Genomic DNA, 20070 nt, shown 5'->3' with positions numbered 1-20070 from the left:
CCTCACCCAATACCAGATCAGGTTCCCCAATCCCTCTCCCATTCCTTCTACTTTCCCTCCATGGTCCCAGGTTTGTTGTCTTCTTTCCCTATTTGCATCCACTTCAATTTCCTTCTCTTACCTTATTGGTCCAACTAGTATTTAGAACACAATACTGAAAAGGAATAAGAATAATAGAATTCTGCCTCTACTTCATTGGGATTGATTCAACCTCTTCTTCATTTACAATGATGTTGTTATGAGTTTCTAATATATAACTTTTATTATATTAAGGTATATTACCGCTAGCCCTACATTCTGTAGAAATTTTATTGTGAAGGCCTATTGGACTTTCTTAAAGGGCATTTTCACATCTCTTCATATGATCATGTAATTTCTTCTTTAATTTCATTTACATGATTCGTTATATTAGCCAACTTGTGAAGATTGAGCCATTCCAGGTTTTATGGATATAGCCAATGTTGTCACGGTAAAAATCTTTTAATATATACTTGTATTCTTTTTGTCAGTATTCTATTGAGCATTTTTAGATCTATGTATGTTCATCAGGAAATGGCAAGTAGTTTTCGTGTGTGTGTGTGTGTGTGTGTGTGTGTGTGTGTTATTACCTGGTTTTGGAAGTGACACTAGCTTCGTTGGGGGTGGGGGAGGGTTGGGAATGCTCATTCTGTTTTAGCAAAGACCAGGTTTGACATCTAGGGTAAACTGTACTAGGACATAGAGTAGGTAATTGGTCATTCAGTAGACTTTTCTCTGAGGGAACAAAGCCTGATTCACTGGGGCTGACAGAAGACTCCCTGGAGCCAGGAGAAGTTTCAATGGACTCTGGGTCCATTGAAACTTTGTGGAGCCTGTAAGAAAAAGGTGGGAAAGAATACAAAACACACACACACACACACACACACACACAAAATTGGTTAATGAATTAAGCCTCAAGAAGCTTCAACAACTTCACCTATTACATACATACATACATATACACACACATACATACATACATACACATATACACACATACATTTGTTGGATAGAGAAAAGCTCCAACAACTTTATTTTCTCTCACATCTTTCTTATATATACCAGCAAAATCTTTCAAGCCCTATAAAAATTACAATATGGTTATATTACATTTTTGCTCAGTAAACAATTACAGTAAATATATGTAGAAAAACATGTTTCCTAACGCCCTCACTTGGTCAAATATTCTACATATTAGGGGTGAAAAACAAATTATGCCCAAGAACCCATATTAATATGTATCTAAGTAACTTGTTAGAGATTAACAGAGTATAAGTAGAGAAGTTTTCTCATCCAGTTTTTCTTACTAGAAGGTTGCAATGTACACTTACAAGGAAAGAATCAACTATTTTATTACTTATCTTAAAAAGTAATCCTATAATTTTTTTTTAAAAAATCACAAGTCTATCCAGGCAGTGGTGGTGCATGCCTTTAATCCCAGCCCTTGGGAGGCAGAGGCAGGGCATTTCTGAGTTCGAGGCCAGCCTGGTCTACAGAGTGAGTTCCAGGACAGCCAGGGCTGCACAGAGAAACCCTGTCTCAAAAAAATCACAAGCCTACATTTTATATAAAAAGCAGTAATTTCTACTTTGAATCCTCAGAGTACACATGCACTCATGTATAATGTCTGAGGGGGGTGGGGAGGAAGTATCAGAAGCAAAAGTTTCTGTTTCTGAGTCAGTGGGGGAAGCATCGGCACAGTCAACCTCTCTAGCATCTACGAAGTTGAATGAGCGTCCTGTGAGAACACACAAGCAAAGCTTCTCCTGGAATAAGTCATCTGACATCTGATCCTTTCGATTGTCTGGTAAGTACATCTTTTCATTTTATTAGGGGCTGAGAAGTAAATTATAAAATGTAATTTTTTAAAAAAGACTTATGTTTTATTTTGTAGTATTTTATGATTAATAACATGTAAAGCATGGTTTAAGATGTGATGAGGAGTTGAATATTTATACTCCTTATTTCATAACTTAAATATTTGAGTCTTTAAAGCTTGATGAGCACTCTCTACAATATCCTGTCCTTGGTGGTCATAGTGGGTAGCAGGTGTCCCCACAATCCCGAGGCCACTCGCACTTTCTCATTTCTTAAGGAAGTCCAGTTTTCTTGCCAGGAATCCTTAGCCTTAGGTTTACAAAGTTTGCTGTTAAATGTTTGTCCAGAGGAATGTAAGAAGGCAAGAGCTGCTTGGTCCCAGTTCTGCCTGCAAGGCCAAGAAGATTTAAGATTATGTCTATTCGAGAATGGGACAGTGTCTCTCCCATACTTCTGTAGAGGGTGTTGAAGGTCAGGTTGGGACTTGGCGAGGGAAGGCACCTGTCATGCTGTAAATAAGGTTATTGACCTTCAGTGGGGGTGGGGGTGAGTGGCAGGTAGGACAAAGTCTGTTAGGATGGGAAGGAGGGAGAGAGGGCTGCTTGGCCCAGGGAGCTAGCTGCGTGATGGGTGGAGGTAGCTGCGTGATGGGTGGAGGTAGCTGCGTGATGGGTGGAGCTAGCTGCGTGATGGGTGGAGGTAGCTGCGTGATGGGTGGAGCTAGGTGGGCTCTGAACTGGTCCAGAAGCCTGGCTTCCCTTACTCATCTTTTCCCCTAGCATCCTGTCAGATCCCCGGCGTGATGGTTTTCTTCCTTCCCTGTGTTAACTATACCAATATTATTTTTTTAGCAATGGAAATGCACTTGATTTTAATTTCAACTCCATCATGATTTTAAGTATAAAAATTTATATATTGTTAAAACTACTTTTTTGTGTATTTTTAACCACTCAATGTAGCATTGTATATTTTATTCTTATTAAGACTCTGGTACAAGGTGTGCCATTTAATGATTTTCCCCCCAACATACTGGGCCTTTGGATGTGTACAGTAACCAACTTCATGCTAATGTTCAAAGTAAAAAAAGAAAAGTAGCCATAAAAAAAGATATTGAAAGCCAAATACCATTTTTAAAAGCCTTCCAGGTAGAAACAAAAGTGCTGTCTATTTTTTTCTAAACCACTGACATTCCTAAGATTGTAAAACAAATGTTGAACCTTATTTTTGAAAGCTTCTCAAGAACTAACAGAAGCAGAAATAACATTGGAATAGTTATAAATCAGAGGGGCACCTGCTCCGAGATGAACCCTCCTAGCCAGAGAATGTATGGGTATGGACACACTGCAGATTTACACAGGATGTCACAGGCAGTGATGAGGGGAAGATGAAACTGAAAGACGCCCTGTGAGGAAAGGGAAACTGAATGCTTAGGCCATTTGGTAGATGAAACAACTTTCAACCAGCTCCAACAACTTCACATATTACATACAAATGAACATACACATAAACATACATTTATACATATGGTATATGGAGCAAAGCTCCAACAAATCTAACATATATACATACACATATACACACTGGGAAAATTTCTGTACAGTTCCATGCTTCCCATTCAATGGTATCAAGATCCAGGGTCATTGCTTAATGGTGTTTCAAAAACTTGGACTCACATAGACTCTACATCATGTTAGCTCAAGGATCTAAATTATAATTTCATGTACCTCTTCATGGATCCTGTCTCGGCTTTGATAGGTATACAGGTATTTCATATTTTAACCAATGTCAGAGTTATATCAATGATCTTCTCCTGACACCTGGACATCTGACATCCTCCAGAGTCTCATGCTATGTGTGCAGTCTGTATCACCCTGGAGAAACAACACAGTCTAAATTCCAGGTGGGAATAGCTTGACTGAGTCTAGATGACCGACCTGGTTCTCTGGCTCTGCAGCTCTCTGGGAACCTGTACTTTGGAAGCCAGCACTGCAGTGGCTGCTTGTGTGTGTGGCTGGATCTCAAACCAAGGATCCCTTATCAAGTCTCAGCCATGTAGAGAAAACCAAGAATAGAATCAGAAAACACTATTGAGTACCCAGTTATCAGTGTTGCCACCGCTCCTATGGGTGCTTCCTACAGTGGACCTCTAAGACAGCTTCACTCACTGCTGACACAGTCAAGGCTGAAGAAGCCACAGATCCTGCATTTCTGCTTTATCTAGAACCAAAGCCACTGCATTCTGCCCAACCCACATCCCTGCCCGTGAGGATCTTTCACAAATCAAATTGAGGATGAGGTTACTACTTGATTAGATGGCAGGGTCCCCTCCATCTTCTCACTCCCCTCCACTGTGATGTCCTCTGCTCACTCTCAGCTCTCCTTTCAGATGCTCCCATCTCCATTAAGCTCCAAGTCATCCCAATGTTTGGGGTCAGTGGGGACCTCTGAGCTCTCAGGAGGCTCTGCTTTACCAGGCAGAGGACAGATTATCCAAGATGCTAATGGCAGGCTTTCTTATTAGTTGACTGAATTTCCCAAGATTTCCCTGAATTTGCTCCTAATTTCTAAGTTTATCAAGCTCCTAAGAGTAGAATTTATTAATCATCTTCACCATTTTATCTGTGGCCTGTACTACGATTCATTAATGTAAACTTCACTTAAGAAATATTTATTGAGTAATACAAACTGAGATTGACTCCCAAGGGATCATGTGATAGAGGCTTTGATTCCAATATAAAAATGCTGAAGTAACAGTACCTCTAAGACAGGAGTTCTCAACCTGTGAGGTAAGACCCCTTTGGGGGTTGAATGACCTTATCACAGGAGTCACCTAAGTTTATCTGAAAACACAGTTATTTACATTATGACTTACAGCAATAGCAAAATTACATTTATGAAAATGAAAGAAAGTAATTTTATGGTTGGGGAACCACCACAAAATGAGGAACACTATTAAAGTTTTGGTGTATTAGGAACACTAAGAACCATGAGTCTAGGCAGGTGGTTAGGTCACTGAAAGCCTTGCCTTTAAAAGGGATTCAAGTAGTGTTATAGGACCCTGGTTAGTTCATATGAGGATAAATTGCAGTATCAAGAAAACCTTGTGTCTTGCTCACAGTTTCTATTTCACCATGCAGCAGTAACCCCTCTCTTTTCCAGTTTTCGCGGTCTTACATTGTGACTTAGCCGGATAACCTCAACTAGAGCTCTCAATTTCTGTGGTCATGCTTTTATTATGCCACCAAAAATGGGTTAAATAAACCCCCCTTCTTCATAATCACTCAATATTTTATCAAAGTAATGTGAATGTGGTTTAGATTTTATGTGAGGAATCTAAGTTTTATTAAAATAATGAGATTATGCAAGAAATGACTGGTTACGTTTGTCTTAGAGAATAAGCTTTTTCTATAAAACTGGATGCTTCTTAGACAAAGAAAAGCACTCTATTAATTCTCCCTATGTATCAATGATAAATTCATGACTAGTCTCTGATGGTAGAGTTTCCTGCATGCACAATACATTTAAAAATCTTTATACACCATTCTCTAGAAATACACAGGTCTCTAGGAAAACACATGTAACTACAATGTGTGATTTTTTTTCAAAACGATTTGGAAAGGCCATCTAAATGACATTAGTCTGAGTATATTAGATCTTTAATATTGTATATTTGTTATATTTTGGTATGTCTACTCTGTTTAGTTTTAACTTTTGCCTTTTATTAATACTTAACAAACAACAATTTGTCATACAACATTTTTATGTAACATATTTATCTATTTATATTCCTCTGATGGAGTTTTTTAAAAAGGAAATCTCCCAATTTATCATACGGTAAGTGGCACTATTTTCTTGTGGAATAAAAACTGTGTTAATGGGAGCCACTCCTTTTAATTATATTTCACAATAAATATGCACACCTTGGTGGAAGAATCAAAAGTCAATTAATGGTTTTTATAGAAAAAGTAGGAAGTGATTGTCTGTTTTCAGAGGATCATATCACAGCCTTTATGATTTAGAAATGTGCTAGAATTATGCAAATTAAAGCCAAGTGGTATGCTGGGTATGGGGTGCCCACAAACCCTGAAGAAAGACTCTGAGGCCTTCCCAGAGCTCCACTCTCCTCAGACACAGAGGACAGGCATGAGGAAGTAGGTCTGTGCAGGAATTTGGCCTCTCAGGCTTCTGTATGGTGACTTTTAATTTACTGGATGAATATGGGACATCTAGGAGAAAATGAGAAAAGTGAGTTCACTGCATACACTAGTCTTTTGACCTTGGGTTGAGTGATACCTTGGGAGGCAGTTTTGTTGCAAAGAATAACTACAAGGAAAAAAATGAAGGTTTGTTAAAGTGGCAGCAATAGTTTCTCCTCAAGGGTCTATGACCTCACCAGTCACAGGCAGGTGGCTAGCTTTACAGTACCAGGCATGGATTTTCTCTTATTGTGTTTTTAAGGCCATTTATATATATCTTGGCTACCTTCAAGACAACAAGTGCCACTGTTTCACCCATAGATGAAAACTATAGGCAATTTCTGGCTCCTCTAGCAAGAAGCTCCCTAATGGGTTATCCAATACTAAGCGGTCATTTCTAAACATATTTACATACAAGCAACATTAAATGGACCCAATATTGTGTGTGTGTGTCTGTAAAATCATATGCATATTTAGCAATAATAATTAAAGGGAAAGTGGTTATGAACATAAAGGAAGTAGGAGATCATGAGAAAAGTTGGAGAATTGGTGAAGATCCTTTCGCAATTTGTTGGTTGCCGTTTTGTCCTTTTGACAGTGTCCTTTGCCTTACAGAAACTTTGTAATTTTATGAGGTCCCATTTGTCAATTCTTGATCTTAGAGCATAAGCTGTTGGTGTTCTGTTCAGGAACTTTTTCCCTGTGCCCATGGGTCGTCCCCAGTTTCTTTTCTATTAGTTTTGGATATTAATTAGCCCAGACACTCTGAATTCTCAAGACACAATTAGCCTATCAAATGATTCCCAAGAAGAAGGAAGGAGAGGGCCTTGGTTCTGAAAAAACTTGATCCAGCATTGTAGGGGAGTACCAGGTCAGAGAAATGTGAGGAGGGGGGTAATTGGGAAATGGGTAGAGGGAAGAAGGTTTATGAGAACGATGAGGAGGGGGAACTGGGAAAGGGGAAAGTATTTGGAACGTAAACAAAGAATATAGAAAAAACAAGTTGGAGAGAAGATAGGGTGGGATGGAAATGATGTAAATACAGTACTTAAGTACAATATCCTCAAAAAGTAAATTTTTAAAATAATAAAAATTTTAAATTAATAAAAATTTTAAATTAATAAATAATAGTTTTAAACAGAAAGTACAAGAAAACCTAAAGGCTTTAAGAAGGACCCAACTGGGCACTCTATGAAGCTGTTTTAATTTTTCTATACTCAGGGTATCAGAAACCTAAAAGTGATATTTAAATTATCGACTGATCATTTCACAGACTCTTAAAACTTCCATAATATCAATCTCTGTCACCTACATATTATTCATTAATCCATGAGTTACGACAGTGTCTGATCCATGCAGACTGTGGTGGAACTTCAACTTATGGAGGCTGAGCACTGAGCATGGCATGGTTCATCTGCTCTTGGGATGGACTGTGACCAGGACTCAACGGCCAAGAGCTGAAGCCTCTGATATAGATGTTCATCAGTGGAAGACACTGAGAAGACTCCACTGTGTGAAGATCAGAAAGAAGCTTGGTAGCAATTGTGCCCAATGCACTCTTGCACAGATGAAATCAAAGTGATCCAAAGAATGGTAGTAACCAGAAATTCCAGTCTTAATGAGAGCTATGAGAAAACTTCAGATTATTCAAACTTTTATGTGTATAGGTATTTTTCTGATGTATGTATGTATACCACATGTATTCTTGGTGCTTAAAGAGACCAGAGAAGGTGTTTATGCCCTAGAACTATAGGTATAGGTGGACATGAGCTGCCATATTGGACCTAAGAATTGCCCCTGTGTCCTCAGGAAGAGCATCAAGCACTCTTAAACACTGAGCCATCTCTCCATCACTCAGATTATTCTATCTTAGGCACAGGCTTTTCTCTGCGCAGACTTCATTTTTGTATCACTGTCAATTACCAAAAACTGTTGAGGTTTAGGCTTGTTTGTTGTTTGTTTCTATTTTCAGTTTGACCAAAGAGAGTCATGCTCTTTAGATTTCCTTTTTTTTTTTTTTTTTTTTTTTTTTTTTTTGGTTTTTCGAGACAGGGTTTCTCTGTGTAGCCCTGGCTGTCCTGGAACTCACTCTGTAGACCAGGCTGGCCTCAAACTCAGAAATCCGCCTGCCTCTGCCTCCCAAGTGCTGGGATTAAAGGCGTGCGCCACCACTGCCCAGCTAGATTTCCATCTTTATGCTGGGTGTTTAGTAAGTGTGACCCAAGAGGGGAATGAATAGATGACCCAGAGTTCAGCATGTCACGAACTTCTAAAGATATTTCTGAGAGGATGGCAGAGATTCTTTATAACAAATGAAGAAGTTGTGCATTTCACTGGACTAAACCCTTCACCTTGCTCTCTCTTAAGTATATCTTTGCCTTCTGGAACATGAAAAGGAAGTGTAGGCATTTTTTGTTTTGCTAAGTTATTGGGTTTTTATATCTACCATCCTTCTCTGCCCTAATCCACCCTAATCCCTTGCACACACACCCCCAAGACTAGATAGGAGAGAAAGAAGTTTAGAAGGGAAAGGGAGTTGACATCTCTTTAGACAACTTCCTGCTGATTAGGGGCATCAAGCTCCTTGAACAAATCCAATCTCCATGAATAGAATATCTCTAACCAGCAACCAGAAATCCAGCAAACCAGGAATCCAGTAATCCAGCAACAGCAAAAGCAGCAAATGCAACAGCAGTAAATAGCAGTGACCAGCAGCTGGGAGAGTTGGGGTGGGGTGAGGTGGGGGGAACAGCAGCCATCAAAGGCTTGCTCAGGGCTCTGTGCTCTCACATTCATACTCTCTAATGTCCCCAGTGTTCCAAACATTTGCAGTTGCCAATAATCATGCCCCTCCTACAGCACTAGACCATTCTAGTTATCAGCTATGGCCAATCTGAAGCAGCCCCATATCCAACACCTGGTTTTAAAACAAAAACATATTCACATATCATAACTGGGTTTTTAAAGAAACCATAATTCTCTCTAGGCAGAAGTAGCAGAGACTGCTTAAGTTCTCTGTGCACTGCAGGTTGGTTGAGTAGTTTACAGCAGAGGGGAGTTGTATCTGTTGGAAGCCAGAGACTCTGTGAGGAGACTCCACAGATGTGATGGTTTCTTTGTTGTGGGAACAGATGGTGGAGTGGGGTGCACCTCCTGCACATGACGTCAACATGCACAAATGCTCCAACTAATAATTTGAAAAGTCTCATCCAAAGTATTTGTGGTAGATAAGTAAAAAGCATGAGCATTTAAAATAAAATTGGAAATAGAATTGGAAGATCTTCTCCTACCAAGAGATTTATCCTGTTTTTCCATCTTATCTAAATTATCATCATCATCATCATCATCACTAAAAATAGAAAGATTTCATATGGAACCTGGCATTGAATCATTTCCAGAAGTTCATCCAAATTTTCATTCTTATTTTAGTCCTGTTCCTGCTGCCCTAGAAACCATGCAAGGACTCGAACAGACCACCATGGCAGTGGTTCCTGAAGGGGCTCAGCCCTCGGAGAATTCTGTTATGAAATCACAGATGTGGAACGAAAACAAAGAGAAATTCATGAAGGGGGAACCCAAAGTCCTCGGGGTAAGACATCTTTGCATTTCAAGGGAAAATGATTTTGTAAATATATAAATTTATATATATTTTTAAAAAAAACATGCCATGCCCTCTCTCGCCAGCTTCATTGTACATTAATACATCCCAAGGGCAAAAGCATTTAATTTTCAAATTTATCATTTGTAAGTTGACATGTTAGTCTATCACAGCAGACTTTGAATTTGATCCATTGAAAATATAGAGACTTCAGGTATGTTCTAGGCTGTGGATCTAAGATGATCATATCTAACTCAGTGTAGAGAAAAATCTATAAAGCTACAGCTATGGCCTGGCCCTGTGGCTGACAAACCCATTCTGTTCTGTACAATTGCAGTGCCTTTCTTTATCCTGCTACTCAGATGGTGGGAAATCCTCCATTGTCCACAATCTTCTATCTACAGAAGAATGCACCTAAAAATAATAGAGAACTTTTAAAAGTAACATCGTAGGCAAGTTAAAGGCCAGCAAATGAAGAAGGTACTCACTACGCCAAGCTTCTAATCATTGGGCAGTCGCCATTAGACAGACACCTGTTCCTTTTCTACCTCACTGTTCTAAATCTTATCATTTCATCATTTTCATGATTTGTGTTTTAAGTTAACACAGAATATGAATTTTTAAATTGAGAGCAGTTTACATTTACAATAAAATTGAAGCGGGACAAAGGTATAAACCCTCCCAGTGTTGAGCACTCTGAACTTAGTGCTTTGTCTTCTACTAGCTTATTAATTTTTTAAATATTAATTTAAAATAAATCATAGTAATATCAAGTAGTAGTGAATTTTTTCAAAGTGTTCTATTTTTGAGGTTCATTTGTTTTTGTTTGTTTGGATTTTTTCATTTGTTTTGTTTTGTTTTTAGTCTTTTGAAATACTTTTTCTCTGGGTGACCCTTTTTGTCCTAGAACATATACTGTACACTAGGCTAGCTTTGAATTCAAAGAGATCTGTCTGTCTATGACTCCTGAGTGCTGGGATTGAAGGCCTGCACCACCTCTGCCTGCTTAAATTACACTTTTTAAAATGACATTAGTGGCTCTTTCTTTATCTGGCATTTGGTACATGGTATTCTTAAGGAAGTCTCTGTTTCCTCTATGCTATTGGGTCAGTTGGCCTCTTCTCTTGGGGTTCACACATATCCTATCCCCTGAATCATTACTGGAATTATTAACCACTTGTCTTTTCAGTTTGCTTGGCTAGCAAGTAATTGATTTTATTTGTGTTTAAGAAAAATAAACCTTTTGTTTCATAAGTTTTGGGCTATTAATTTCCTGTTTTGAATTCTAGTGATATTCACTCTATTTTTATTTTTTCCTTTGGATCAAGTTCTGACCATCTTGGCTGGGTTCCCTCAAATCAAAGTGTGGTGGAGTTTTAGATCTGTCCTTTTCCATTTCAAAAAAATTACTTAAAATATGATTACATACTTTCCATCCTCTATTTCCTTCCACCAACCTTTCCAGGCTGACTCCTTCCTTTCAAATTTCTGATTTCTTTTCCTTTAAGTATTATTATTACATATACACAGATATATGATAATAAATACACAAATTTTTTCAATCTTTTCATATAGTGCCATTCTTTCCTCTCTACAGACCGCTCTTCTTTCCTTCCACACATCTTCATACATTTTTATTCTTTAAGTCTTTATTATGGGTGCAGTTATTCTCAAATTTCCCCTTTGTTGGGTCAATATATTCACATTCCTTCTTCAAAATCCAAGCTCACAAAGAAGACCATGTGTGCCCTTCATATGTCCCTCATTCTGCACCTGACTTTATTTTCTCAAATTGTTTCTTACTGGTATACTTTCTTCCTAATTCACTATTCTTGTATGATTATGTGACAAAGGATAACAACAGGTAGAGATGCATCATGGGCATCATAAAAGTATCTATGGAAAGAACTTCACAAGTTCCCTCAAAGTGGTGGAAGTACTTACTTAGCATGGGCATAATTTTCATTATGGATAATGTTTTGATTTTTATTTTTTTGTTTCTAGGTTGTTCAAATTATGATTGCTCTCATAAACTTCAGCTTAGGAATAATAGTTATGAAAAATATGTTTTCTGAAGAACACATTTCAGTGATGTTAATGGCCCCAATTTGGGGACCAATAATGGTGAGTAACATACAGTCTTATATAACTGGGGATAATGGCACCCTGTTGTGACTATACTAACTTTGGGTGAAATCTTCTCTCAACTGTTTCAAGTAGTCTATAAGTCGAGGACAGCATATTTAAATCTGGTTCAGTATTTCCATGTTCACATTACAATATCCACGTGCCACTCATATAAGATAAGTGGACCATTTTTTTAATATGTCACTTAAGATACATTGTGACAGCATGTTGTCATGTACTCCCACAAGAGTTACTGAAGCATTGACACCACTGATTTCCTAAGTTCATTGCTAGTCATTCCTAGGGTTGTTTAGAAAGAGTGGTATGACTTGCTGACCTATCTGTTTCACTGCTCATAATATGTTTACAAGAATATTTTCAAACCAAGGATAACTGGCTTGCTATCCTATTAGTGATCCCTAGGAAAGGATCATTAAACTCTGAAGCCCATGAAAAACATGAATGAAACAAAAAATTTTTGTTGGCAAAGAAGAGGGGACAAAGCTGAGCAGGTGATTAACAGCATCTGGGTAATCAAATTTCAGTAAATGCTTAAGAGAATAGGAAAACTGAAGATAAATTTTGTTTCAATTGTAAATAAAATAACTAATCAAAAATTTGAATGAGAAATTTATAAGTTAAAAAACTTTCCTTTAAAATCAAATTTGAGAGAATTTGTTTTTTAGAGTTCAGAATATCAGTTAAGTATAAAAATTGAACATTTTCTTACCAATATGTTATATGAACTTACAAGTAGAAAACAAAATGCATAACCTTGGTTATTTGTTATCTTACAGTCCAGAGTTTAATTCAAGTGTTGCAACATTTCCACTTATTGATGATCTGTAGAATGAGAAATTTTAGTTATTTGATAGACCTGGTCTTTTAATTTTCCCTTCTTTTACAACAAGTGTTTAAGATTTGAAGAATGCCACAGACTGTCATATTTTTCAAAACTGAATTACACTTTATATATTAATATTAATATCAGTAGTAATAATAATATGATGATAATCCCACAAATAATACCAGTGATAATTTACATTGCACTATAATATGGGCACATTACTACATTTTTTTGTATGTAATGTTCTACTTCAACCAATCACTATGATGTCTGAAAAATTTGCCCTTATCTTCACTGTATAAATGAAAAATAAAATGAGTAAAGGCTAATTTTCTCAAGATGTATTCAGTCCATAAACAAGAACTCAGGATCTCATTAATCTCCTCACTATGGATGTCTGCTTCCATAATTATTTCCTACTCATTACCATCTTGGATAACAACTCCCATAGTTCATGATGGAGGATCCACTTAAGGTTTCAGGCCTGCTAGGGAGCAATGGACTGACATCAAACTCCCCAACCTCTCATCTATATCTTGATTTTAGTTTCAATGATATGGTCCTACTGACACTTTCATTAACTTTTGAAGCTTCTGAACTAAAATTTTGAAAACAAATCCAGACATCAGTATAGTTAGCTGAATAGTCTAAAAAGGTCAGTTCAATCAAATTTACAGCAGTCACTTCAATTAAACTGAAAATAATGGCCAAATTGGCAGACTCGAATGAGCTACATATTCTCGTCATCATCTATTATATAATTTTAAATTGCTGAAATTATTTTATTAACATATTCAAATATGCATTTTCAACAAGGATAATTGTTGGGCTAACTTCTTTAGTTTGGTGTCATGTTGGCATGTTCTTGTTATAAGCATTGGAGAGTCTTCACTGCTCTTAAAATTTTTCATAAGAGGAGAGTTGAATAAGTTTTTTAAAAACCTTAATAAGAATGGTGTGAAAGAACCTGATAATTTAAAATTTTAAAAAGTCCTCAGTTTCTTTTCAAATCTATGAAATCTAATCTCAAAATGTCCTAAATGTTAAATAAATGTATCCAGAGTAAGAAACAGCAGACAGCTTTATAAGTGTAATTAGAAAGATGATCACTCCAGTCATAGATATTTAAGGGAGAAAAGTACAGCAAAGAGAGACCATAGATTTTTCCTCTATACTGAAATCATAAAAAAATATTATTAAAAATTTGAGACACAGTCGATGGCTCCTGCTGGTAACCCCTTCACGCAGGAAGCATGAACAGGAGAGTCACTCCAAGCATGAGCCTCGTCTCATTTCTGTAACAAGCTCTAGGCCAACCAGAACAACATAGCAAGACCTTACTTCAAACATCCAAAACAGACAAATGAAATAATCTACTAAATAAACCTTGATGGTTCTTCCATAACTCATTTTACTTTTCCTCTCTGCTCTTATGAGGATGGTGAAGGTGGGTGACAGAAAACTGCTGCCTTGTAGACAGTCAGCCACTTCACTAGAATCACTTGATTTCCAAGTAATGGTTGGTATGCTATGATTTATACAAACTATTTAAAAATTTTAACCTGGATATTTCCCCTCATGACAGTTCATTATCTCAGGATCTCTGTCAATTGCAGCAGAAGTGAAAACAACAAAAAGCCTGGTATGTATTTTGGTTTATTTTACAATCAAAAGGGAGTAATTTCATCATCTGTGAATTCTGATAAGATACAAAGGGATGGAGTCTATCTTCCTAAAGCCACAGCTATGAGTTTTAGAAGGACCTTACTTTCAAAAGTATAGCTGAACTACTGACTCAGAACATGTCTCATTATGTCTGACAGGGTGCAATGTCAAAGCAGTTGCTGGGAGAATCTTGGTGCTGTACAGTAAATTAGGGGAAGAAATGTCAGGTGGGGTTTATACAGATGTGCCTTGAAGCTTCAGATCCAGCCCATGATAATGACACCCAACTCTTTGAAGTGGTAAAATAAAAAAAATTGACTGACATAATAAAATACCTTCTATAGATCTATCCAAAATAATAGTATAATTTTTTTTACACAGTCCAAAAAATCAGGCATTAAGAACACTGGTTCTTACAGAGGATACAGATTTGTTTCCAAGCACCAATATGGTGGCTCACAGACATATTTAACTCTAATACCATGTGATCTCAAGCCTTCATCTGTCTTATATGGTTACCAGGGCCATGTGCATGCTTCATGTACATATTGGCAGATCAATCATTTGTACATATAAAATAATGAATGGTTTAAAAGACATTTACAATATGTCCATCATAAAGCTAATAAGGCCAATAGCCAAGAGTTCCACAATTATTTCATTTGCTACAAGCTGCATTTGAATTTCACTTTCTGCAACACGTGAATGTCAACTTCTGTAGCATGATCAAGGAGCCCTTTCTAAATCTGGGCTAAATCCTGTCTGACTCCTTAGCAACTTTCACCAACTATGACCATGAAAATGTAGCTCATGTTATAGATGCAGCAAACTAAAAGTTTGATAGTAAATGACAGACAGGCTCTCCAGATAATGTATCAAAGTCTCTGAAAATTTTACTAGCAAATTTGAAGATCATCTTGTGTCCTTGAGAATAATCTGGAGGATTTATTCTTAGGAATAATAGTTATTATGTTTTTATTTCGGCAAGGGATTGGAAGTAAAGCTACTATAAGGGGAGACACAGAGTCTTGTATGAGCAAGAAGAGGATGAAATGGTGTACTTCAAATATTGATGGAGCTATACAAAGATTGCCATTGATAACTGATCCCCATTCCTTTCTAGATCATCAGCAGTCTAATTCTGAACACTATCAGCTCTGTGTTGGCTGCAGCTGCAAGCATAATGGGTGTTATTGGTTTGGTTGTGGGTGCATACTTTAGAAGTTATCCACTCACCAGGGTGAGTATTCATTCTTCGGTGGGATGCCATGGTGGAGGCAAGGGATCACTGACTCTTGAAAAAGCAACAGTCAACATTCTGATCATAAAATCAAATTTGGGGGTGGTACCTAAGGGGGGCTCCATCCTCTAAGGAGAAAGGGTATGGCAATAGGAAAAGGGTTTGTAGCATAGGGGCTGGAAAAAAAGAAAGGAGGGGGCTGTCGTTGGGATGTAAAGTGAATAAAAAATAAATTATTAAAAAAAAGAATATGAAAATAAATTAATTTGTGAAGTTGAAATGATGGTGAAGTAGAACAATATTTTAGGGATCAGAGGAAACCTCATCATTTCTCTTTTGTCTGTAACTAAGTACAAAGAAAACCACTAACGTGGCTATTTTTCCAGAATAAGATCACATATGTCATATCTGATCTTCATTTGGTGCCCCAGGGAGATCCAAAATAAAACCAAGTTCCTAATGGTGGGAGGTGCCAAACCTCTTGTGAGAAAAAGATAGATTGTATTGCTTATAAAACTTACAAAATGGGATTAAAGGTGTAAGCTATTTGTAAGAAAGAACAGATAGAGAGTGTGCTATCTTGAATGACCAGAACAAGCCACATGGAATTGCCAATGATCGGCTAAAATGATCAAGAAAAATGACAGTTCCTATAGCCTATAATAGTGTGTTATAAACACATTATACATCTGCTACTTATGTTGAAAATCTACCTTTGCTTTGTTTTGCTTTGTTGATGTTTTCAGTATATATGATTGATATTGCTGGAGATTGGAATCTTACTATTAGCCCAGATTTCATCTGTGTTCAAATCCATCCTCTCTTCTCAATGTTGGGATTATAGTCATGAGCCACCAGGCCTAAGCCTATGCTTGTTTATGCAAATTAAGTTATATGTTATGCTTTCTCTCCTACTTGCTATTCTCCACTTGAGCCTGCCTCAGTGCCTGAGCCTTCAGGGTAAGGGATCTGTTGAAGCAGGAGCAAGGAGGAAAGCAACCAAAACAAATATTGTCATGGTCCATGGAATCAGTATCTCACATGTGCCAAGCTCCTGATCAACAGACTAATTCTCAGGAGAGGGACCACATCTGATCACTGAGATCATTCAAACCTTCCAATCCTAGGCACCAGTTCAAGGCAGGAGTATTCAAAACAAATGTGCCACTTTTGATCTTCCATTTTGATCCTGTGGCTTGTTGAGAATACAAAGCCAAATGCAATGAATACAAAGGAGTGTGGTGCCCAACCTTCCAATGATTTACCATAGTTGTGACAATCACTACTACCAAAATAGTGTGTTATCCACCTATATTTTATTATAGGGTGATAGTAGTTCAAAATGAGTCTCAACTGCATAAAAACAACTGCTGGTAGGGCTGTTGTCTTCCCTGTGAGCTTTAGGGAAAAGTAACTTTCTTGGCTTTCATCTTTCCACTTTCTGTCCACACTCCTTGGTTCATCATACTGTACTCTATTTTCTAGGCAAACACAGAACTAGCCTCAGTCTAGAATTCTTCAGGATATTACTTCTACATGTAAAAATGTCATAATAATTTGGACAGGGTACACATGGTTCCAGCCAAAAATGTGGCAGAGGAATGCCTTGTTGGGCATCCGTGGGAGGAGTGGTCCTTGATCTGGTGAAGGCTCAATAGATGCCCCAACAAAGGGAAATAGGAGGAGAGGTAGGAGTGGGTTGGGTGGAGGGGCATATACTTGGAGGCAGGGGGTGGGAGGAGGGGTTGGGGTCTTTGGGGAGGGGGGAACCTGGAAAGGTTTTAGCATTTGAAAAGTAAATGAAGATTATATTCAATAAAAAAGAATATGTCTAATAAAAAATTTTAAAAATTGGACAGCCAGCATAGATCCCTCCACTCTAATGCTTCCTTTCTAGTCCCTATTCTCCTGTCTAAACTGTGTTCATGGAGTTGAGTGGGCTGTTGTTTCTCAGAAACATTCAGTTTGTGCACACATGGCCATTGTCTTAACCCGAGGACTGCTGCAGATGCTCTTGAACAAGAAGGAAGGATATTCTGCCTATATTATCTAATAAACAACCCCTGTTCTCACTGTAAACCAGGCTAACTCCATCCTTGGATTGGGACTATACTTAAAGACTCTCCTCTTTAAATATGAAATGATATTATTGTTTTCCTCATGTGAAATGACTATCACAGAGCACATCAGTCTTGGAGCTAGAGTTCTCTGATAATTTTTATTAGTTAAAAATTAAGTGAGAAAATTAGTGACATTGAGGAGAAAAGTGTCTTAGGTTTGGGCTGTATCAAAGCTGGATTTCAAACCCCTGGCCAGGGTTTTCCCTCCTTGGCATGGGGAAGGAGGAGGAGGAGGGCGCAGTTCAAACATGTGATCTCCATTCTTCACATTCCTTGGTGTGAATCTGTTTTCAGGGTTTTGAGGTTTTGATGCTAATTTTAAATCTGCTAGAATTCTGCATTGCTGTGTCTGTATCTGCATTTGGATGTAAAGTTTCCTGTTGTAACTCCAGTGAGGTGAGTTGCAGTTCTCGTTGGGTGATGCTTAGCAGGTCTCTATTGCTCTTTAGTAAGTCACACAAATCTACCAGCTTACAAGGACACATTTTGTATCTTACCTTGCACAGTGTAGACCACCAACAGCTTAGACTTGTCCCCTGCTCAGTCTTCAGAGGCTATGTGAGCAGAGAAACTGAGGTTCCCTCTGGGTTTCCTAGTTTCATTAATAACAAAGTTTAAGGCCAGACACAGAAGGAAGCTCAAGGACACCATTAGGACAGTTTGAGGGAGGGAAACCAAAACCAATGAAAAAATAGGACAGAAAAAGCTGAAAATCCCTTCATACTCCAGGCAGAGGAAGATGGAGGGAAAGGCCTCAAAATCTCAGAAAGTCTGGGAAAACATATTTAGGGGTGTCAAACCACCCCTCTCTGTTCAAAGGTCACCCATTTCCAGATCCTTGTGTTATAAAGCAATGCTCCCTCACAATAAGGGGCCTCACTGCCCCATAACCTCACCCAGCATGCTGTGAATGGCTTACTTGAACCAAAGTGTCACAAATGACAGTGGTGTTCTTCCAAACTAGCTTACTTCTGAGATGAAGCCCAGGTGAAGAAGAGCTTAAAGTTGTTTTTGTGCACTGGTTACTTTCACATTGTATATGCCCTACTCGCATATAATCAAATCCAGCCCCATTCCCTCCACTCTAATTCTTCCTATCTAGTCCACACTCTTCTGTCTAAACTGTGTTCATAGTGTTGAGTGGGCTGTTGTTTCTCAGAAACTTTGAGTTTGAGCACACATGGCCATTGTCTTAATCCAAGGACTGCTGCAGATGCTGTTGAACAGAAAGGAAGAAGAAGACCACATAGGGAGAAGAAAGTCACATGTGTAGAAGGAGAAAAATATGTAGGAGAAGAATAGCCAGGAAGTAGACCATGAATATAGTATGCCAATAAGGTACTTCAAAGCTTATATAAAAAGCTAGTGTAACCTGGCAACTGCTCCCTGGAGCTGAGGAACACTGTTCCTGCTGTTCTCTAGTGTGTTAACCCACAAAAGCAGGGACACAGGGGAAGTTTTGCTTAAGTATGTATATCTTCTTCATTCTACTGCTGACCCATGTCTCTTGAGTGTGAAGGACCAAATATATTTCCATGTATCATGATGTTTCTGCCATTCTGGGCCACTGTCACGTGTGCAGAACTTCATTCAAGGCTACCATGTCAAGGTCTGCATGTTCCTCTGTCAACAGGAGCAAACTGGTAAGGGAGAACACCACTGTCATCTGTAACAGTTTGGTTCAAGTAAGCTATTCATATAGAAGACTTATGCTCTAAGATGCAGCTGCAATAAAAGCCCCTCTCTGCTACCACAGAAAGAATATCCTAGGTCTGTAAAACTTCATGATCCTAGAAGTGGCCCAGAGACCACTCAGTGTGATATTTGATTCTACTTAGTAGCCACAGTATAGACATTAGGAATAGTGATGCTATAGAATATGGAAATGGAAACGCTGACTATCCTGGGTGACTCAATGACATTTTGACTCATTTCACAGGTTCTTGTAGTGCTACCATCAAATCCTGCTGTGACAGTGATGGCACCTCCCACGACACTTCAACCATTGCTACCATCAGAACACCAGGGGAAAAATGTTCCAGAAAATGTATACCAGAACCACACAGAAGAAATAGTCTAATTTTCATGTTTATGTGAATGTGTTTGGGGTTTTTTTTGGTGTGTGTGTGTGTGTGTGCTCTGGAAAATTAACACTGCATTACACTGGCTCTTGGGGGAATATCAGACATGCTGTAAATATGTAAGTCAAGCATTTACTAGGTCAACAACACTTTAGCTCCTCCATTCATTGTCTGTACAAAGGGCAATGATTTGGCAAAGAAGTTTTGAAAGCGAACTGAAGGAAAAAAAAACAAAAATGATCTGTTAGTGAAGTGAGGTCTTTTTACAAAGAGTGATGATTGAAGTTCACATTTCTTTGGGGCTTTTGCTAAATAAGTAGATTTAGCTGCGTTTGATCATGAACAAACACATAACATATG

At 38.1% G+C, this 20070-nt stretch overlaps 3 protein-coding genes across 6 annotated transcripts in view; all 3 read left to right on the top strand.

The window, feature by feature from the left end:
* LOC127689934 (membrane-spanning 4-domains subfamily A member 6B-like) overlaps nucleotides 1-20070 on the top strand; it is a 167588-nt gene that overhangs the window by 87420 nt on the left and 60098 nt on the right. The gene's annotated exons all lie outside the window — the stretch shown is intronic.
* The window catches only part of LOC127690062 (membrane-spanning 4-domains subfamily A member 6C-like), a 113001-nt gene that overhangs the window by 87465 nt on the left and 5466 nt on the right, over nucleotides 1-20070 (top strand). The gene's annotated exons all lie outside the window — the stretch shown is intronic.
* On the top strand, nucleotides 1682-19721 carry LOC127690045 (membrane-spanning 4-domains subfamily A member 4D-like). 2 transcript variants are annotated; one of them, XM_052189609.1, is made up of 7 exons: nucleotides 1682-1825; nucleotides 9462-9621; nucleotides 11635-11754; nucleotides 14190-14246; nucleotides 15393-15509; nucleotides 17924-18025; nucleotides 19569-19721. In XM_052189609.1, exons 2-7 carry the CDS (start codon nucleotides 9487-9489, stop codon nucleotides 19707-19709), a joined length of 672 nt encoding a protein of 223 aa, XP_052045569.1. In that variant the 5' UTR covers nucleotides 1682-1825; nucleotides 9462-9486; the 3' UTR covers nucleotides 19710-19721. The 2 variants fall into 2 exon arrangements, with proteins under 2 accessions (XP_052045569.1, XP_052045575.1); XM_052189615.1 differs by lacking the exon at nucleotides 17924-18025.

The sequence above is a fragment of the Apodemus sylvaticus genome, chromosome 1, assembly GCF_947179515.1.
Source record: "Apodemus sylvaticus chromosome 1, mApoSyl1.1, whole genome shotgun sequence".
NCBI classification, from domain to species: Eukaryota; Metazoa; Chordata; class Mammalia; order Rodentia; family Muridae; genus Apodemus; species Apodemus sylvaticus.
The sequence above is the reverse complement of the archived record's forward strand: the minus strand, read 5'-3'. Positions and strand labels throughout refer to the sequence as shown.

What these genes read in the sequence shown, in the direction of transcription:
- LOC127690045 (XM_052189609.1), top strand. Translation starts at nt 9,487, where the DNA reads ATGCAAGGACTCGAACAGACCACCATGGCAGTGGTTCCTGAAGGGGCT. An exon ending in CAATTTGGGGACCAATAATG is followed by an intron (nt 11,755 to 14,189) that starts GTGAGTAACATA and finishes CCCTCATGACAG; the next exon opens with TTCATTATCTCAGGATCTCT. An exon ending in CCTGTTGTAACTCCAGTGAG is followed by an intron (nt 18,026 to 19,568) that starts GTGAGTTGCAGT and finishes CTCATTTCACAG; the next exon opens with GTTCTTGTAGTGCTACCATC.